Source organism: Mya arenaria, chromosome 4 (assembly GCF_026914265.1).
Source record: "Mya arenaria isolate MELC-2E11 chromosome 4, ASM2691426v1".
NCBI lineage: Eukaryota > Metazoa > Mollusca > Bivalvia > Myida > Myidae > Mya > Mya arenaria.
In genome coordinates this window covers 40,912,310-40,933,966 of record NC_069125.1, presented here as the reverse complement: position 1 = coordinate 40,933,966, position 21,657 = coordinate 40,912,310, and the positions used below count along the sequence as shown (strand labels likewise).

The 21,657-nt window shown below is 37.7% G+C and overlaps 1 protein-coding gene across 6 annotated transcripts; it reads right to left on the bottom strand.

The window, feature by feature from the left end:
* Positions 1-205: 205 nt before the first annotated feature.
* Positions 206-20,370, bottom strand: LOC128233047 (ras and EF-hand domain-containing protein homolog). 6 transcript variants are annotated; one of them, XM_052946917.1, is made up of 18 exons: positions 20,235-20,370; positions 19,597-19,911; positions 14,915-15,064; positions 13,876-13,966; positions 13,123-13,218; positions 12,472-12,665; positions 11,994-12,062; positions 11,256-11,352; positions 11,006-11,094; positions 10,568-10,728; positions 9,889-10,034; positions 5,928-6,110; positions 4,429-4,564; positions 4,081-4,162; positions 3,716-3,830; positions 3,126-3,254; positions 1,606-1,682; positions 206-1,065 (listed from the first exon to the last, which is right to left on the bottom strand). In XM_052946917.1, the coding sequence occupies exons 2-18, from the start codon at positions 19,908-19,910 to the stop codon at positions 969-971; spliced, it is 2,226 nt and encodes a 741-aa protein (XP_052802877.1). In that variant the 5' UTR covers position 19,911; positions 20,235-20,370; the 3' UTR covers positions 206-968. The 6 variants fall into 6 exon arrangements, with proteins under 6 accessions (XP_052802877.1, XP_052802875.1, XP_052802878.1 ...); XM_052946915.1 differs by having other exon boundaries at positions 20,208-20,236; XM_052946918.1 differs by having other exon boundaries at positions 3,126-3,245; positions 20,208-20,236.
* Between the last annotated feature and the right edge of the window lie 1,287 nt (positions 20,371-21,657).

The window sequence follows — 21,657 nt, the reverse complement described above, 5'->3', positions numbered from 1 at the left end:
GTAAACTCTTGCAGTTAATTTTAATATCCTATTAAGATTGAATATACGGCAAATCCATCCACTTGATGTTTAGTCAAAATCATAGAGGCCCGAAAATCAAAGTTCAAGGTCGCCCATCTTTCTATCTTTCCAAATGATAAAATGTGAAGTTATCGGCTGTGCACCATTACCGTCAGTTGGAAATCAAAGGTCAAGGTCGCTATAATAAGCTGTAGACTCTTGCAATTTATTTCACCATCGTAATAAGACAATATATGAGGCAACTGTATCCACATTATGTATATTTAAGATCATACCGTACAATAGTTTATATAATCGTTTGACCTTCTTGTATTTCTTATGAAGTTTAGGCCCCAAAAGAGCAAGGGCAGAATTCAAGCACACGGTATGTTTATAAGTGAAGAATAATGCATATATTATCAATGAGAGGACATTATTTTCTTAATGGAAGACTAGAAAGAAAAAAAAATCATTCTTAACAACAAACACACAATAAATAAAAAGTGTAAAGAATATACTATGTGTGAAGACATGTTCATATATACATTTAACCATTATATGTACATTCGGAATTTGGAAGACATATTGAAAATGATATTGCAAATTGTTATATTGCAAAATGTAAAAGGATACAATTCTAACAATATAAATATTATTCACCAAATAGTCAATATTTCTGGTACATTTTACCACTGGTTCCCTTACAAGCCATATCCTATATGCCTGCTGGGAATCGCAAATGTTCATTTTTCACTAAAATTATAGATTTACGAGTCAAATAAACACCAGGGTACACATAATGTGCCATGTCTTAACAAGAGAAATCCTCTAATAATCCACATCTTCACAATTACGTTATGTTCATCACTTTTCGAACCCCTTATTTAAGCCTGCCGATAAAAAGCATTTGGCGTGCTAACTGTAAAGTAGGGAATGGGGGAGAGATTTTGGGGAGAGGGGTTGGTTTATCAGCGGCTGCAGCATCCATTGTTCCGCTCCGCCGCCTTGTCGTGGAGTTGCAAGCCGCATGTCTTTACCTCCAGGTCCTCATTGGCCCGCATCAGTCTGATATTATAAATTAGATATAGATATATTGAGATTGGAAACAAAATGAAGATTGACATTATATGAGGGCGCGTAGTTGACTGAACGTATATACGAAGCTGCGTATTGAAATTTTGACAGGTCAAAGTTTTGTCATAACAAAAAAAACGTATTTGAAATAAAAACCGCAGGTGGGTAGGGGTTTAGGGGCCCGTCAATGAACTAATTTCGATCTGCATAATCCCAAATTGGCCCTAGCTATTCGCCTGTTATGGCCTAACAGTATACGTGAACTAGAAATCGTGACACAGTCAGATGGATTGACTATGTTATAATGACCAAATAGATACATAGACTGAATTAATCATATACAGTCAAAACCCGTTGGCTCGATATCCTAGGGAACGGCCAAACTACTTGGAGCCTCGCGAATATCGAGTCAAGTAAACATTGAGCTTTTCTTATGAAAGCAAACATGATTCTGCTTGAAATGAATATTATAACACAATATAAAAGTAATTAACAACTCATTTGTTATATCATTTGAAGTCCACACAGTACCTGGTCAGTTCACTGACCGCCTCCCCGATATTGGTGCCGTCTTTGGCGCTTGTCTCGATAAACAGGGCACAGTATTCCTGGAAATAAATGGGGAAAACATGGTAGGCGTAGATTGTTCCAACGCTTGAAACTGATACCTATATAGAAATTGTAACGGATACCTATAAGGAAATAAGTAAACATCATTACGTTGGTGAAAGAAGTGTCTAAGAGTATGTTTCTGGATAGTATCCGTTTACTTGTTGTCGGCCTAATTACGTTTTTTTTTTCAGCAGAAATGAATAATTCAGATGTCAACTTAACAACTTTATAGATGGAATTACTGAAGAATATCAATTTTAGAAAATTAAACCAATCTCTGCTGATATTAAGCACGAAATGTGTCTCTGTAAATCAAATAATTGATATAATGGTTCGACCTTGACCCCTGACCATTGGGAGTATAATAGTCCTTATGTTATGAGGCAAGATCAAGCCGTGGTTCGTAATAACTGTGTTACACAATGTAATGTTGATAAGGAATAAATGTCAAATTACCAGTAAAAAGACACTTAATGACTGGATAGATGAGAAGCAAATATGGATATATATAACCTATATTATAGCAATCGTACATATATAACATGAACACGATCGACTGACGGATAGAGAAACACCTGGCACACAAACGAACAACAACAAAATTAAATCTGACAGACCGACATACAAACAAACAGGCAGACAAACAAACACACATCCATACACACAGAAACACATACAGTAAGACATGCACACAGATAAACCAGACCGCTCGAAAGACAGACAGACAAACCTTCACACACACTATAATATACAATAACAGACCATGGGCAAAAACTTTGCTAAAGTCAACAACGTTGTGACGTCATCGATGTTAACTTTAAAAAATGAAATAGGCTATGGTGATATATTTGCATAAAATACGAACAGCTAAAACAGTTTTCGCATATCTTGTTCGAAATAACTGCAGATAACAAGTATATTCATTTAACTTCCAGAGCCATAAAGATTTGAAAGTTAACAACGATGATGTCCACAGCGATGTGAACTTTAACAAAGCTCTGAACAATCGGCCCAAAATTAACTTAAATGCAATGCCATTGCTTAATAGAATTAAAGATACTCTCTTACTTCCAAATAAGATTTACTTCAATTCATAGAATTGTGTTAATATTCCAAAAAGGATGAACACATGTCGAAATGCTGAGAATAATTTGAAAGAAAGATGCAGAAAACACGGTATTTCTACCTTATGAGACCATAGTAGATCACAGTAAATCTTTTAGCATTCACCAATCATTTAAAACTTTTGCGTTTTCAGCTATTCAATCTTGTTATCAGTGTTAAATATTTTCCATAAATGCACTATGTAGTAAGTAGTTAAAGGTTTATCACTCAAAATGTATGTTTGTCATACATGTGTATGTATTGATTTCAAATAAGAGTGTCACGTTCAGACAAAATAAAGAGGAACCTGCAGCATTATGCTCACCGCTCCTTACCCTAGCAAGCCTCTGTCCGTCGTCATAGCTGACGGTCTTCCGGCCCTGCTGGTCAGCCTCAGTGCGCATGTCCGTCTTGTTCGCGCAAAGCATTATGGGTAGTTTCTTGATCGACCCGTCCTGTGAAGACTTCAAAATCAAATTATCTGAATTATTTTAAGGTTATGTGAATAATAATTACATAATATCATTTCATAGTCTTTTATAACACTGTTATAACGTCTCTTTGTGTCAAAAGCCGTATTTATTTACAACACTGCTATGTGTTACTGTGTTGTTTTATTCAGTCGAGACGCAGACGCCTTCATGGCGTTGACAATTTCCTGACATATTTCTATGAAAAACCACAACACCAAACCACAGAACAATCCACGGGCTAAATATGCTAGCGTCTCACTGACTTCCTTATTTTGAATGTATTTCCTTAATTAAAAACTATATTTAAAAAAAACGCAGTCAATAACTCATTGAAAAAATTTCTCCAACCCCAGATAGGTAGGTCCAAATAAATCGACATTCTCGAAACCCTCATCTTGCACACTGGCAAAGATAGAAAGTTACCCGTATGTAATAAAAATAATTTTAAATACCTCAATAGAATCCATCCACTCCCGGATGCTCATGAACGAGCGTTCGTACGTCACGTCATATAGCAGGAGCACGCCATCAGCACGCCGGAAGTAGGATTTGGCGATGCTGCGGAATCTGATAGTGGATAAGATAACAAAAAACTGTCATTATGACGTGTAATCGATGCTTGTACCAGAATCCTACTATTTAATGCACTTGAACAAAGCAAATAAATATGTCCATATGTAGGCTGATCAAAATAGCAATTATTTTGCTGCATACATTGACGTTGATCATCAGCCAACCGTAAACAAGTAATAGACTAGGTATTCCTTATGTATGAATGGAATCGTAAAGCGGAAAGAATAAAATCCGTGTGTTTCACCTTTCCTGGCCCGCTGTATCCCAGAGTTGCAGCGCCACCGTGCGGCCGTCAAGCTCGATCATCTTCGTCTGGAAATCCACGCCTGCATGGGGACAGAGAACAGGGTTAACATAGACAAAGAAACAAACTTGATGTTGGTCGCTTTTTGTTTTTGTTGTCAGAATTTTACTTCAGACACAAGTTGTAAGGGAATGAGGCTTCAAATGAATATTAGAACGTAAAATAGGCCAAGCCAAGTCTATTTCCGGGACAAAATGTATTAAAAAGGGAACGTGTCAAACCATGCAGTTTTGATATGTTGCAAGCGACTGTCACATACATAAACAAAGACCAAGCCACACGTCTTACCGAGCGTGGAACTGAGATTCTCGTAGAATTTTCCCTTACAAAGGCGCATGATGAGGCTCGACTTGCCGACGGCAGCGTCCCCGGCCAGAACCACCTTGAACATCCGCTCAGGCTCCTTGCTCAGTCGTGCTGTGTTCTGGGATAAGAAAAAAGGTAAAAGAAAGATAGCTAAGTTGTAACGATTGGTAAATGACTAAGGGTGAGTTCGGTGGTTCGAGCCTCGAGATGTGCACCACACACCCAAGAGTTAGTGGAGGCGGGCCACACCAGGGTGAAAGTTGTCTAGCGGTAGACTGGTCCGCCAATCATCCAAAAGCTAATGGGCTCAAGCCTCACCAGGGTAAGAGAGGATTAGCTGCCCGCCTTTCACTCAAGAGTTCATGGGTTTGTTTTCTAGCAGAAGAGCTGTCCACCCCTGACCCGGCTTTGGTCTTGCAATTTAGGTGTCCGTCTCTCACAAATCGTGTGTTTGAGCCCCTAAAGGTCACGCGATGGAGGTGTGAACCTCTCACTGAGAGTTTGTGGATTCGAGCCGCAATATGATGAGAATGGTCTTGCATTTTAGGTGTCCGCGTCACACCCAATAATTGATGAGTGTTGTCTAGTGGTAGAGATGTAAGCTCGTGGGTTCTAGCCTCACTAGGATGAGCGTGGTCTAGCGGTATAGGTGTCAGCCTCACGCGCAAGAGTTGGTTGGTTTTAGCCCCACCGGGAACTTGTGTTCTTGGAATTATTAAACAGGAAAACAGCACTTCATTCGACCGAGAGTGTTTTTTTTAGCTTCCAGCTGTCTTAGAGTTAAATTAATCCGTATAACAAAATTATTATAAATCATTTATTATAAATATTCAAGTTTTTAAATACAGACACATTTATGAAAGAGAATAACATAAACATTTTATTTAAAGAAACCTTTTAACATTATATAAATTATACATCTATAAATATATTTTAAAGACGCACAGTCTAGACTCAATTAGTCTTAATCGACCAGCACATCATTACGTGGAAAAACAATCATATCGGCTACTGTAGATGTTTTTGCACTTTTTCCCTAAGCTATTCTGCTTATAGCACTTAAAGCTTTACCTTAGACCAATAAATGCCACTATTCCCGGAAAAATATTGGTTTAGTCGTTTTCATTGACGAAAAATAAGCAAAAGAGTATAATTTCATATCATTTATTACCGACAGAAAGAAATAAATTCCAGTAGTTAAACTGTAATAATAATATACGGGTTTATGCAAATGATGTTTGTTCCTCCACCAGTAATTACAATTTAGTAACCTTTTCTACGGCTTTATGTCATTTCAATTTAAAGAAATGACAATATTACGAAATTAATTGGACCAAACGGCTTTTCCCTTCAATGAATGAAAACACATAAATATATCCTGTAGAGGATTGTGCTTTTGCAAGAATTGAGCAATTACGATGTCTAGCAATGCTCTGTAGTGTTACTACTAATGATTCTGTAATAACAAAAATATCACATACGTCTTGCGTCAACGTGCTTTGACGTCGGTTGGCGTCACGTGACCGTGAGCTGCGCGAGGATGACGACCGGCTGCTGGCGGATCCGAGGCGGCGGCTGTCGTTCAACACGTGCCGGTAGAGACGTCCGTCGCCTAGCTCCTGTGGAAACTCAGATTCTGTTTCTGTGTCATCAAGGGTCTCGTCCTGAATGAAATAGGGTGTTGAATTATATGACATACAATAAAAGGTTTAACATTGTAATTTTACGACTACCAGGTAGCCATATGAATATGAAACATTACGGTACTCCTAGTATATGTTTACAGTTGAATAACACCTCAACATGAAAAAGGGTTACTAATCAACAGAGTAAGTATTTACGTGAGTGTTTCTGAACAAATATTCTACAAAAGTAGATCGAGCCCATCCCTCCCTCGATTTTTAACAGCTGACAACGACCATCATCATCCAGTAGTTAACCGCTCATGTGTATGAAGACTCCATAATCATCATCTGTGGTTTGTTACGCCGTATGTCGGCTAGGACAAGTTTTGGTAGTGTAACATTCTGCGCATTCGGTTCATTACCAAAACTGGTATTGATATTGACATACGAATACATAGTTTACTATTATTCACTGCAATAAATAAAGACTTTTCTGGATTTTAAAAAAGCACTGTTCGATGCTGCTGCTGCTGCTGCTGCTGCTTCTGCTGATGATGATGATGATAATAATGAGGATGCTGATGATGATGATGATTGTTGTTGTTGTTTTTGTTGTTGTTGTTGTTGTTGTTGTTGTTGTTAATGTTGTTGTTCGGTAAGTGTGTCCATATCAACCACTACCAAAACTCGACGCTACCAAACTACGGCGTAACATAGCTTTGATAACTTGTTATGCAACATGAAAACAAATAACTTTAAATCAAACTCAAACATATAACATTATTTAAGATATAAATTGGTGTTTTAAACTTAACAGTGATTGTAAAAGACGCCTTCTTGTAAGGGATGTTTTTCTCTTGTGATTTGTACGTTTCCTAAACCTTTAAATTTCTTCATGTCTTTTTCCTAAACTTTACCTTATTTCAAACTGACGGGTTTGAGGCGGATTTGATTTTGATGTGTTCAACTTCACAATGATTGTATTATAAATCTATTTAAGAGAGCAATTCAAGAGACATTTAATTCAGAATGATGGATTCTTAGTAACGCATCAATCTTTCGTAATTTGCTCGGAAAATTTGACCGTAATTGCTGGAATTTCTTCCTACTATCCCCTAAAATTGAGGAAATTCTAACTATATTGTAATAGGTAGAGGATAAATGCGTTAAATGCGAAGAACAGGGAGAAGGCTGTATATGGTAGGTAGCTTTAAAGTGGGAGAAATCCGGCCATAAGTATAATATCAAGATTGCTTGAGTAATGCATATAATCAAATAAGAGATCTGAGAAAAATACTAAAATCATAATTGGCTTGCGAGTGTTCCTTCTTTATATTCAATTATTAGGCTCCTTTTTATGGTCTGGTTTATAAACCGTTGGATATGTTATCAGGGGCGGATCAAGGTATTGAAGTTAGAGCGGGCTTAACGTATTTTAAAACTTTTGTTCTATGATATTGACATAAAAGTAAACTTGGACGATTTTCGGTGGGCGGGGGGGGAGACGATTTTCGGTGGTGGTGGTTTGGGGGGGGGGCGATGTTTCCGAGTTTCGGCATATTAAACACGGCTATTGTGTAGCACTATGTTTCCTCCCCGACAGAGTACAAATTCGGAAAAAATGCAAAATGTAAGATATTACTGTTCAAGAAACTTACGTTTTGGATACAATAACATGGAAAGTCATACAAATATTCTTTAGACAAAAACATTAGAATACGAATTGGAAAAATATTCCTTTTCAATTTTGTTTATTAAACTACGTGATAAACATATAATGGCAAAGAAGTTGATACTCGACAGAAGCATTATCATCAGCACTTCGGTTAAATGAAAAGAGGATTTGTGTCAAGTGAATTTGAAATCATCCATATTAAAAAAGACTTGCGGAATCAAAGAGCAGACACAAACCATTTGGCAGAGAAGCGCAGACTGGACAAGAAGCAGTCACAGACTGCCATATCCCCCGCCGATATAAATTTAAAAGAATCTAGTGTTTGAAATAAAAGAAAGGGAAGTGATAGGAATTTGCTGCAGACAAAAAATAAGTATATAACTGAACAACGGGCAATTAGCAAATAACACAGAGTTACGGTTCTTTAATTCTACACTCGTCTTTAATAGAATGTATCTGTGTATGAAGTTTGAAATCCTAACCTCAAAGAGTTGAAAAACATATAAAATGAGCAATGGATGATAACTTTAAAACATACCACAGACTGTTATGGTTCCGAAGAAATATACTTCTCCTCAGTAAGATATATCTATTTATGAAGTTTGTTGTCAATACCTTAAAGACTTTTGGAGTAATGCTCCGGAGAAAAAATAAATATATTAAGAGACACTCCAGTTAAATTATGAAATGTATGGTTAAAAAAAATGCGCGCTGTAATTTATCTCACTATCTATCTACATTCCAAGTTCATTTTAAATCGTTCAGTTCTTTTTGAGTTATAGTCCGGACATGCAGCTTCATAATTAATGAAAACTGAAGACAAAGGGAGAGTTAATTCAGCAATGACTGAAGCTATAATTATGGTTCTTGCGCACCGCACGTGTGCACATTGCCCGCTGACTCTGTGTCACTTTTTTACGAAAATCCTATCAGTAGTTTGGGCGCCTTTCTCCAGACAAGGGTGTACCGGACGGACTGAAGGACGGAAAGACGGGCGGACAAAGGGACGAAAAGACAACCGAACTTAAGGTGGAAAGACGGACTGACAAAGGGACGAAAAGATGGACGGACAAATGGACGGACGCACAAAAGGACGGTAAGACGGGCGGATAAAGCGGCGAGTATATGCTCACCCTGCGGGTAGCATAAAAAGTTGCCTCCCTTATTTATTACACTGTTATTAATATTATGTCACTAGTGGTTGAGGCCACACATGATGCCTAGGTAAAGGACATGAAATTACAATGTTTTAACCGCATGGTTTCTTGTTCCAATACATAAAATACATCAAACGTTGCGTTGTGAAAGCAATTATCGACAATTTCATAGTAATTCCAGAAGAAAAATTCTGCCTACAAATACTAATAGTTGAAACTCTAATAATTGGCAGCGCTAATTGGTATGTTCTGACAGACTGTAACTCAATTAAAACACTGTTCCCATAATTACTAGCGACGATTCCGATCATTTAAAATTACATTTAAACATTTATGTTTCCAGATTTGAGTTCTAAAATGTCGACAAACGTCCTAATGACGATGACTTTTAACAATTACATCATTCGCGTTTAATGGTGTGGAGCATAGCCATGATGTGTTCTAATGGACAATTCTTTTTTGTGAGAGTTTTCAAAATTTTATACCTTTTTACAAAATACATTATTTTAACGATCTTGTAATGAGGGGGGTATATTTCTTATTATGTTAAATAATTCACGCACTTATGACATTTAAGTCCAAACATTACAGACTATTACACATACTTTCATCTATAAAAGTCACTGTTATTTGACGGCTCCCAACCGCCCTCCGTTACATTACACACTAATTATGTCTTCAATGCCTGTTCCACGCGTTCTGTTTCTGGTGGTCTCACTTGTGGAAACGAGTGCCTTGAACGACGTCAACAGGGACGCAATGACGCCAATGCGATCAACGTTAGTACATTAGAAAATGCTGGGGGTTGGGCACAATTTGTTTTTATAAAAATATGGAAATAAATTGTTTTTGTCGTTTTTATATACAAAGTTCAACGTGTATAAGGTATAAGGGGGTTTATTGAGCTTTTTTACTCTCGTTTCAGGTTACAGTCATGCAGCAAGCGTGTGTGTTTTTAAAGAAATACAACGTTTCAATACAGTACCTCGAGTAGAGTCGGTTGACTAGAACGGGGACGGCGGGTGCGTCTGGCGGCTAGCAGCCGATGCATGGTCTCGGCGTCCTGTAAGAAGGCCGTGTCCTGCTCACCATCTACGTCATTCCCCTCCCGTAACGTCGAGTGGCCACTGTCTATGGAAATACGTTAAATAATGATATAGATTTACTAGTCCACTACACGGTATTGTAAATATGACAAGGGGAAACAATTCGAATTGTTACAGAAGTATCCAAGCTCTATACAGTTGTGTGTTCTTGCAGAGACCATTTATGAATGAAAGAAACCGACAAAATTTAACACATATGTTTATAAATTATATGTTTATTTCAATATATATATATATATATGCTACATCGCGAGTTTTGGGCTTCGGGAAAAAATAGCATATGTAATACACTTAACTATAGCAAATGTCAAAATTAATGAATTCTCTAGAGTGTTTTCATTTATTCCACACTACTTTCTTTAAAATTGTTGTCATTGGGGTGGCATTCTCTTCATGACAATTAATTTCCCCATGTTTCCATAGCAACAACAGCTCTCGTCTCGACTCATATTGGCTGCATTCAATATGTCTGTTCAAACATACGAAAATGAATCATCAAACATTTCTCTATGTATGTTCCATAAAGATTCCGTGTATAAACAAGTATCCGACACGCACCTATATCCTCGAGGACACCGCCGTCTGACTCGCACGTGTCCTGGTGTGGCAGCTTGACGGACACCTGCCGCGGGGCGCCACGGCCCAGCTGCTGAACGTTCACGGGCGCAGGCTCCGGCTCCTCCACCAGGGAAGTCGTGGAACCCATCCGTGACCGGATACTGTAAGAGAATATATTCATGAATAAATCTTTAATGGACATCTACGCTAAAAGAATGATAAATAGTTTATACCATTTTAAACTTATATTGCGTATACAGCATTTTTCCTGATTCTTTAATTCAAACATATTTCTGTGCTTGAGAAGACATTGCTCGTTTCTTATTTCGATTATAGACAAAGTCGTTTCGCTCATGATCTAAACTTGCAAATGTTTTTTATAAGTTCAACACTAAATGTAAATACTACATTATACTTCAACAGACTCCTTCTACGTACAGTGGTGTGCTTTGGAAGTACTCGCTCATCAGGGAGCCTCGCCTGTAGTCCGGCATCGTGTTCGTCGTCCGCACCGTGCTCGCGTTTGACTAGACGGGAGCAAACAACGTGTAAACCGGTGAAATAACTTATTTAACTTGATTATAAAGGAAAAACAAGTAAAGTATGGTCCGAAATTAAATCACAACTTATTTTAACTATACTACGATTTTACACACGAGGAAAACCGTCTAACGAAAGAGTACTGTACCGAGACAGACTGTTGTCGGATGGGAGAGGCCCGGCGAGCTGCTTCCATGGCCTCCCGGAGGTCGTCGTTTGTATCGTGCAAGCGCTTGTTTGCGTCACTGTAATGACAGTTTTGAGTTTGAAGATGGGCAAATTCATATTTAATTTATATTTTTAACTCACATAATCATATTAGCAACTCGATCATAACTGTTGAATGCGCATCATCAGACCGTCTTAAAGGGCATTTGCAAAAACTGTAATACCGTTGTAAGAAATGAGCAAATATTACCAGTATATGCATGTATTCTCATACTAGTGACAGTGTTTGCTAACCGTCATGCTTTTGTTTGATTTATATTCGTTTTAACCATCCTACACGCCGGGATATCTGATTAAAAACGTGTGCCGCCTTCTCTACCCTGTTTCTATCACATGAGTGTGATCGGGACCGGTGGATGCGTCCTTATCTCACCTATTACAGACCAGTTACTGGTAATTTCAAAATAAGGGATTCGAAAATTCCTCGACTTTTTTTTCTTCGTGCGCCGTCTTTTTCATGAACTGTAAATTATTTGTTTGGTTTGGGGAAGAACATGTTGATTGGATGGATAAGCATAACATAGGCATTCTTATGTAGTTGATTAATTATGCTTGTTTTTTTCTACCATAGATTGGCATAATGACATGAGGAGGAGTGAGGTTCTCCTATTCCACGTGGTCTCCAGTAGAAGACCACATACGTACTATAATTACTCACTGTAGGAGGTGGAGCTGGCGAGTGAGGTTCTCCTGTTCTCGCTGGTACTCGCAGATTGTCTCCTTCTCCCTGTAGCAAGTATAATATATACAAAATATACTAAACATTGTTGATTGTGATAATGTGTATGAAATACTGTGTAATGAAAAAAAAAATAACATGAGAAAAAATGAACGGTTTTAGGATTTGTAAAGGAAGTACATAACATCGAATTAGAAAAGTGTTAGTTATAATACGACGGCTTTACAATTTTATAAATATATGGCAATAAAATGTTATCATTACAATTCAGAAAAATATGAAATATTGTAAATTAATGCAACGATGCAAAACTCGAGACAGAGCTTTCAATGATTTAGAAACAAATCAATTGACGATCGAAAAGTCATTAGCTGGTATATACATAAAACATAGACGTCGTTAAGATGTAAAGATAGCAAAACAACTCAGGGCAGTGAAATGAAATATATCATCGTACATTTCAACCTCATGCGCCTTGTCGCTGATCTGTTGTTTGGTGTTAGCTAGTTCCCCCTTGACTAATGCGAGGTTCGTCTGTGCGTCTGTCAGATCAGAGCGGAGCTGTCGGTTGGCAAATGTCATTTCCTCCACCTGGCCCTTTAGGTGCAGCAACTGCTCCTCGATTTCGCTATTTTTCACTTCCGGTCCCTCCTTAAGATAAAATTGATTATATGACGCGGCGAGATATTAACAACAAGAATACAGCGAAGGCTTGTGTGCTTTGAATTGGCTGTATGAGCAGGCGTTTAATATTTTTCAACACTTTCCAATGGAAGTTTATACAAAGCATACGAATACTGCTCAGCACGTGAAACGTGCCCATGGAAATATATTGTAGCTGGAAGATAAGCCATAAAGAACAATTTGCTACTAGTTTACTATTTCCTTAACCAATCGCATTATTGAATTCTCAGATTTTCTCTAGACTCTTCCCTCTATTTGTCCTAAACCACTAAATTCGATGTCAACATCAGCAAAATATTTAAAAATGTGTGCAGATAAAAAAATATATCCTGGTTAGGTTTTAGTCATTTTGAGCCAGAATGCGGACTATACCAAAGAGTAATTGGCATATACCCTCATTTATGTAAATAAACTGTTGTCTGACCTGCTGCAGTTTCTTTAGATTTTGTTGGAGCATGGTTATCTCCTCCTGAACCTTCTCCCGCATAGAAGCCATCTCCGCCTCCTTCTTCTCTTCCTCCTGAAGAGTAGCAACAACCACGTGTATTATTCAAGAATAGTCCAAGAAAGTCTTAAATGATAATGTTTTGGATTTAAAGTAAAAATGAAAATATTAATCCACCGATAGAATAAAACTTCAGGTTAGTTAAAGTTAATGTTCGAGCAAAATTCATCTTTCAATGTTAGCGTATAGTGTTCCTCTATTAGATCACAGTTTGTTTTTGTTTTGTTTTTTAGAGTTTTATAATTATAAAGGTCTGTCCGCGCCAATTGGCTGCATTATGGTCTAATCCTAAGTGTACCATAAATGAACTAGATATCAGTAGACTAGAAAAAACGGAGAAGGATACAAGGAAATCCTGGTGCGATCCCCTCGTTCTTTTGGAATAGAGCCCTTTGGTGCATAACATGCCAATTGAATAACACCCATACCCTGGAAAATACTTTCCTGGGTTTGACCAGTACTCCAAATTTCCCAGTACTACCATCTACTGCCGAGTGCCAGACAAGGGAGCAATTGGTGCCATATTTTAACGTCTTTTTGGGACCCATACCCGAAACGGACGCTCTACCAGTAGGCTATCGGATCGGTTCGTTTCAGTATAACGGCGGCGATATTAGCACACCCATAGTCACGACCACTGACCCGGATTGTGTTCAGGTTTATGTAACTCACGGAGTGCCTGGCCCGCTGCTCCACTCGCTGTACCTGGACCTCCATCTCGTCCTCCATCTGCCGCATGTGGCGCTCGTGCTGCTCCTTTTCTCTAAAAAAAACGATCCATATACTTATAAACTTCCATACAGAGCTGGAACATACTTATGGATTCGCAGATGACCACATTTCAAACTTTCGGCTTACTTCGGTGGCCAATGAACCAAATGCGGTCAAAGAACTTGAACAATGTACAGTGGCAATAAACAGATGGATGAATGAAAACAAACTAAAATTAACACCTTAAAAAACTGAAATTTATCAAGCTTGGCAGAAGAGCACAGTTCAATAAATGTTAAACATACAAAATAGACATAGCTGGTGTATGCACTTTGGTCTATAGTCTTGTTATAATGTATTTAGATTCTTACTTGGACGAGACTTCAAAATTGTAGGTTCTACAAAACCCCTTGTACGTTCATTAGTAATTTCGTACTCAGATTATATAGCACTTTTGTTATAGTAGTTTAATACACATAGCTGAAATATATCCTGTTTTCATTGGCTTTATTGTCGTGTCGTTCATATAATTTAAACAAAGTCTTTCATTCTATTTTTTATGTACATTTTTATAGTTTCCAATGTCCGTTTGTGTCTATTTGTATGTATAATTGTATTTACATGGTTTATACTTATGTACAACGCCATTGAACGTGACTTTGTACAGAAATAGGCGTTAAAGATCGGTTCAAGGTACTCATCATCATCATCATCATCATCATCATCAGCAGCAGCATCAAAATCGTCGTCTACGTCGTCATAGTCACCACCACCACCACCACCACCACCACCACCATCGTCATCATCATGCACTTCCAAAACTCGTCGCAACCGAAATACGGCGAAACAAACCTCAATTAATTATTATAGAGTCTTCATGCACATGGGCAGGTAGATACTGGATGGTGATGGCAGCAGCAGCATCGTCTCCACCATCGTCGTTGTTGGGTAGAAACAAAGTAAGACAATAAGCAAGTAAGGTGCTAGTAAATGAGCTTACCTTTTGAATGATTTTTCCAATCTGTCATTCTCGACGGTCTGCTGTCTGAGGTCGCGGAGGACGCTGAGGATGACGGCCTCGAACGTTTCGAGGAGAGTCGGATTTCTGGTCTGGTGTAACTGCTGATACAAATCAACAACCTGCTCCTGGCTGAAATAGTTGAAACACGGAGGTTAATGGAGTAGATTATGCAGTATATTGGTAAGTTTCTAGGTCTGGTCTTACGTCTGGAAGAGCTTTAAAACATAGGTTTTACCAGTTAGGTCAAAGGTCGCCTAAGCCGATAGTCAGGTGCGCATTTATTTTATTCAGAAGTATATCCGCTATATTTAGAAGCCCGCCTCTATTATAATGTTGGTATTTAGCCTCTAAAAACAGATATCTTGAATGAACTTGTATTCAGTAGCATAGGAAAGGATGCACTTCTATACTTACGTTTTATATTCTACCAGAGCTTAAGGCTCTGTTTTGTCATGTTCGTGGTAATCAAATATCAGATTCAAACCCCAGAATGGTTTAGTATTTTTTTTATAAAGGTCTATATCAGTAGCACACATTTTTAAAAGATTGTCTTACCCATACCCATATATGGTCACACCTATGTCACGTACATAACGAAAGAAAGAATCTAATTATAAAGAAATATGGCTCTATTATTGTAACACTAATTTTAAATACGAGCCTATCACATGGTATCGCGATGTCTTGGACAAGCAATTTGTGACCCACCTATTAGCGAATCTTTGTCATACATCAAAGCGATATTGCATACACATTTTCTGCATCCTTAAGCGGATTTCATCAAACTAATGATTGTACACAAAGTTACATATATACGTAAAGACTGCAGCCATTCATTCCTATATCAGTTTTGTCATTTCTGTCTGACCGGCGGCAACAACAGCAGTATAATATGATGCAACATCAATACCAGCCCGAGTAACATCTTTGTTGTCATATACTCGCTAATCTCTGTGAAACAGGACACTCTGTAGGCGTGTAACAGTATATCATTGATTTGTGCACAATGGCAATTTCTTAATTAAACATAATCCTAAGATATGTGTAGTGGTGAGAGTATATCTTGTATAATATATCTTTCCATACATTGACAGGTCCTCGATATAGCTGACGCATTAAAATGATGACTAAGAGGCAATCATCCAAGATGTTACCTTCCAGATAAATAGCTATGATAATAGGCGAAAAAATACAGTAGATAACACGATATGATATTATTTTTACATTGACTACAGGTTGGTATTTGAAATAATTATAACCATGTCTACATTCAGGTGAATTATTCGAATAATTCATTGTTGAACATTATTAAGCCCGTCCAGTAGATATTTCAATAAAGATACCCATTCAGGTCGTGTCAAAACGAATAATTCCATGTAAATATTACGCTTGTAACAGATGTACGTCGTCATATGAAGTTTAGATTAAGATCTCTTACGTTCATAAACAAAATGTAAATATAAAAGAAACTCTTTTATTCTGCAAAAAAAACCAAAAACGATTGTAACGATATTGAAAAGTTGTTGTTTTTGTCTGGAGTTTATTGACTGACAAGTTTCTATTTAAATATCTGTATGTTGTAGTGTAAATAGTATTGTTCATAATCTGACATTTAAAAAGATTACTCTGTTTAAACACATTTTAAGCATGTAATATATCTGAGTCAATTTAAGGTATTAACATATCATAATCTACTAAAACGTCATTATTATATGGTTTCTTTTAAGGTATTCCTTGTACGAAAGGTTTATATACGTGTACTATAAATAAGGATAAATAAAAAAAAATCGATCAATAAAAAATGATTCAAGCTTTGTCCATGATGTATTCTAACTAACAATCCACCACCAAAGCAAAGAAAAAGCAACTGACCAATCATCAGCAAATAATGTGAGGTCATCACCCAGTTCTGAGAGGGTATCCACTTCATCCGGGCACTTTTCAAACACAAGGGGGTTTTCCCGTTCCAGCGCCTTCTTACGGAGTTCCTCTGACGTAATCACTCCATCCTCGTCACTGTCAAGTGCGGTGAAGATAATGTCTACTTCCTGATCCGTCAGGTTAAGGTCCTTTGAGATCCTTGCCAGTGTCGATCGAGTTATTTTCACATCTTTTTCGTTGCCTGGGTTACCGTTCTCTTCTCCCGAGATTATCGCGAGAAGTCTCGTGGCATCGAGCTCAAACGAGTTCTGGGAAACGAGACCGAACGAGCGTTTCTTCTGAAGTGGTTGTTTGGTGACAGACGACATGATCTTCATCCCATTATGAGTCAAGCAAATGTTCTGTCACATTTTTCTTGTTTAAAATCACATGATATCATCATAATAAAAGCATAGTTCACCAGAAAAAATATCACGATTGTGGATTTATATGCTAATGATTATTGATTTCACCTCAAATATACATTTCTCAAAATTGAAAGTACTTGTATGACCTTACGGATGTTTAATATCGAGAGCTAATTTCTTTCAAGAAAATTGAACATATATCACTTGATAAGATTCACTAATGTGTTCGCCCATACAATCATGTGTCCCTGGCTCAGGGTACTTGAAGATTTCTACAGCAACCATTGTAATTCACCAACCCATCTCCTTATCTATACCCCTTGCTGAAGGGTTTTATCATAGCTCCATTATCCTTTTGGTATGTAGATCTGCATTAAATGACATTTCTTCGGTGTTCTTTAATCTTATATATTGATAGTTCGATTTATCCAACGTATCATAAATGTAAGGTTTACTCCGCATATGTACCATTTTAACTTAAATTAGACTCCATTACCGATAAAATTATCTTTTCATCAATTGTTCAACAGGTGTGATTTAAAGTATTCGCCCACTTGAATAAAGCAAACTATACATACATACATATACAAATAATCCAACTCAAACCCAGCTTCCCGTATATTCCCTTAAGGTAATCATTTGTTGTATTTGATAGATATCAATTTACAAGATTTATAGTCTTTCATGTTTCGAAAGTTTGAAAGTTTCAACTAAGTGGATATGTTGAAGTTTTGAAATGTTCTTCCTCACTATATACGGGTACGCCAGGGGTAGTTTTGTATGCTTCATTGAACCAACGTCTCATTATGTTTGTATATTTGCTTTAAGTTTAATTTCTTCAGCACGAACCTGTAGTATTTATACACTTTAGAATAATTGCCCACCAATATTTGTCTTTGTAAGTGGATATCATTCAAATTATGTTTAACTGTTTACAAAATTAGTTAAATTACTAATATAAATTTAAAACTCTAAATAGAATTTAGTAATTTTCTTCTCTACTTAAAATAGATTTACTTACAAAACCTCTGTAACAAAATTAAAGTATTAACACTTAAAGTACGTTCATTTTATTTCAGTTGTTTATATATTTTATGGCTGTTTATTTTTCTTTTATATAAGTATAACACATGTCATGATAGCAGTATCTCTACAAAAGGTTTTAAGACATTTTATTACTTTCAACTGATCGATGTTTAAGATTCAATCTGGGTGCTGCATAACCGGTCCGGTGATTACAACTACTTGAGTTTTGAAATAAAATGAACGAATGTTTATATATTTTATTGGTGTTAATGCTTTCACATCATTTAAAAAAAAAACAATCGAAAAGGAAAATCCAGATTCGCATAATAATGTATTGTGTGACGGTGTGTATTAGCCAGGTTTTAAGAAGGGCAGGGTGCTGCGGAAGAGGGACAGATGCTTAGGGTCAATATCACAGAACATTTAGGGTTTGCGTTTACTTGAAAAGATATTAGGTTAAAACTGCCAAGTATGTTAAGTGTGCATGTATTTATAAACACATAATAAGTTTTAAGAAAAATAAATATATTTTATTATCTATGGCATTTAATTCTATAAAGACAGAAGGGTGCACATGCTGATCTCCATGAGGGCAGAAGGGTGCACATGCTGATCGCCATGAGGGCAGAAGGGTGTACATGCTGATCTCCATAAGGGCAGAAGGGTGCACATGCTGATCTCCATGAGGGCAGAAGGGTGTACATGCTGATCTCCATGAGGGCAGATGGGTGCACATGCTGATCTCCATGAGGGCAGAAGGGTGCACATGCTGATCGCCATGAGGGCAGAAGGGTGTACATGCTGATCTCCATGAGGGCAGATGGGTGCACATGCTGATCTCCATAAGGGCAGAAGGGTGCACATGCTGATCTCCATGAGGACAGAAGGGTGCACATGCTGATCTCCATGAGAGCAGAAGGGTGTACATGCTGATCTCCATGAGGGCAGATGGGTGCACATGCTGATCTCCATAAGGGCAGATGGGTGCACATGCTGATCTCCATGAGGACAGAAGGGTGCACATGCTGATCTCCATGAGGGCAGATGGGTGCACATGCTGATCTCCATGAGGACAAAAGGGTGCACATACTGATCTCCATAAGGCTGAATGGTGCACATGCTGATCTCCATGAGGGCAAAAGGGTGTTAGAAGGGTGCATAATGAAATGTGAACTTCAAGAGTAAATAGTGCGATCAGGCGGGCTATCGAACTTGGCCGATATATTAAACACTGTAACTAAGTTTGGTTGAGATTGGATAAGAAAAAAGAAAACTGAAGTCGCCCATCACCAATGAACTACAAATGACCTTATCAAAAGAAAAGCGTCAAAAATAAGTGGAACTCACCAACTGAGCGTCTGCAGCCCCTCATCCAGGTCGCCTATAAACTCCTCTACGTTCACTTCATCAAGGGAGTTCGTGCTCTGCACGCGCGACCGCCGCCGCCCCTTCAGAGTATCACTTATCTCGCGGAAGCCTCGCGAGAACTCGTCCTTCCCGATCTTACCGTCGCCATCTTTATCGAGGGCCACAAAAATCGCGTGCACCTCCGAGTTTGAGAGTTCCGGGCATATGTTAGCTAGCTCCGCCTCGTCTATGTAACCGGAACCGTCCAAATCGCATGCGCGAAACAATGATGAGACTGAGCCCGCGCGGTCCATTCTTCAAATAAAGTTCTACGTTGCAATTAATAAACACGTAGCTTTTCCATGGAAAAAATCACACACTTACATTGTTGGCGATTGTTTTTTATTGGTAAAACGACTTCACGTTTGTTTTTCAATTATATAAATACTTCACGTTTTCAAAAAATAACCGATTCACTCACAGCATTTTACACATGCAAATCAAATAAAATTACATTAAGAACTGATGCCACTAATTCTTTAAATATGTATATTGAAATAAAATCCGGCTTATCGACTTGCAGACATTAGTTTTAATATATATTATCTTACTGGCAACTTGTCATAACAGAATATTACCAATCATCCCGGGAATGCGCAGGGCACTGTCGAGGTTGGCGACAGCTGCATGGACAATCCGCCAGTGATATTGTAGCTTATAAACACAATTACATACCAACGTATATAGACATTTTCCATTGATCGACGATGATGGCAAATGAATGTTTTCTCAAGTTTTCAGACGGTTAATCTCATGTGCTTATTGGTGGTGTAGTTTCTGGGGGCATCCTTCATCTTCAGTGACTTTTTAACTTTCCGGTAATGAAAGGAACGTTCTTATGAAAAGTGTGTTTTTAAGCTTTAGTTTTTAATACATCCACAAGCGACAATTTAGTAATCTACTTGCATCAGATGGTGTTGTCCAATAGCTCATTTATCATATTTGTTTTCTTTAATTGCATCTGCAGATTAGCCGTACTATGCCTGTATGTTATCAGCAAACTTTCTATTATTTTTATCAGTTCTATCAAAAATATTGTCACAAGGACGATGTCGGTCAATGAACGACTGTTTGGAATCAATACCAACCCTAGATTGAATCGTGTGGCATTGCAACACGACACGATGCATAATGTACGTACATGTCACACGAAAGTGACTAATGCTCCCCAAAACAGATTTCCGTAGAATGCCATGCATGTTTGTGGCTACATGTTGTTTTTTTGTGACGTAATTTATTATGTGATAACATTCCAAATAAAATATTGAAAAAATATAAGGTTATTCAAGTTAATAAAATAATAGGTATATTTTTAAAAGTAAAAGTGTGTTTTTAAACCCACTGGAAGTTTTGATTTGTTAAACATATTTGGGCTTGTAACCATAAATAAGGCTTTGACCATTTCAACTGACATTTAAGCAGTACCTCAGAGCCCTCAAACATTCTCACAGAATTGGTACAAGCCCAAAATCATTTCTGATAATAACAAATACGATTACATGTTTTATATTGTTCGTACTACAAGTTAAAGACAGTAAATGTTTACTATGTGGCCCATTCTAAAACACAGATATTTACTACGTGTGCCATTCCAAGACAAAAATGATTACTAATGGGCATTTCAAAGACATGAATGTTTACTATTACCTTATGATACATAAATGTTTACTACGTTGCCCCTTCTGATACATAACCGTTCACTATGTTGCTCCTTCTGAGACATAAATGTTTACTACGTTGCCCCTTCTGATACATAACCGTTCACTATGTTGCTCCTTCTGAGACATAAATGTTTACTACGTTGCCCCTTCTGATACATAACCGTTCACTATGTTGCTCCTTCTGAGACATAAATGTATACTACGTTGCCCCTTCTGATACATAAATGTATAGTTCGTAGCCCCTTCTGATACATAAATGTATACTTCGTGGCACCTTCTGAGATATAAATGTTCACTACGTTGCCCCTTCTGAGACATAAACGTTTACTACGTTGCCCCT

Bases quoted from the DNA above. Each gene is read 5' to 3' on its own strand.
- LOC128233047 (XM_052946913.1), bottom strand. From the start codon at position 17,193: ATGAAGATCATGTCGTCTGTCACCAAACAACCACTTCAGAAGAAACGC. The intron at 13,219-13,875 runs GTGAGTTACATA...GCTACTCTTCAG, and splicing joins AGCAGCGGGCCAGGCACTCC to GAGGAAGAGAAGAAGGAGGC. The intron at 12,666-13,122 runs GTCAGACAACAG...TTTTATCTTAAG, and splicing joins ATCTAAAGAAACTGCAGCAG to GAGGGACCGGAAGTGAAAAA.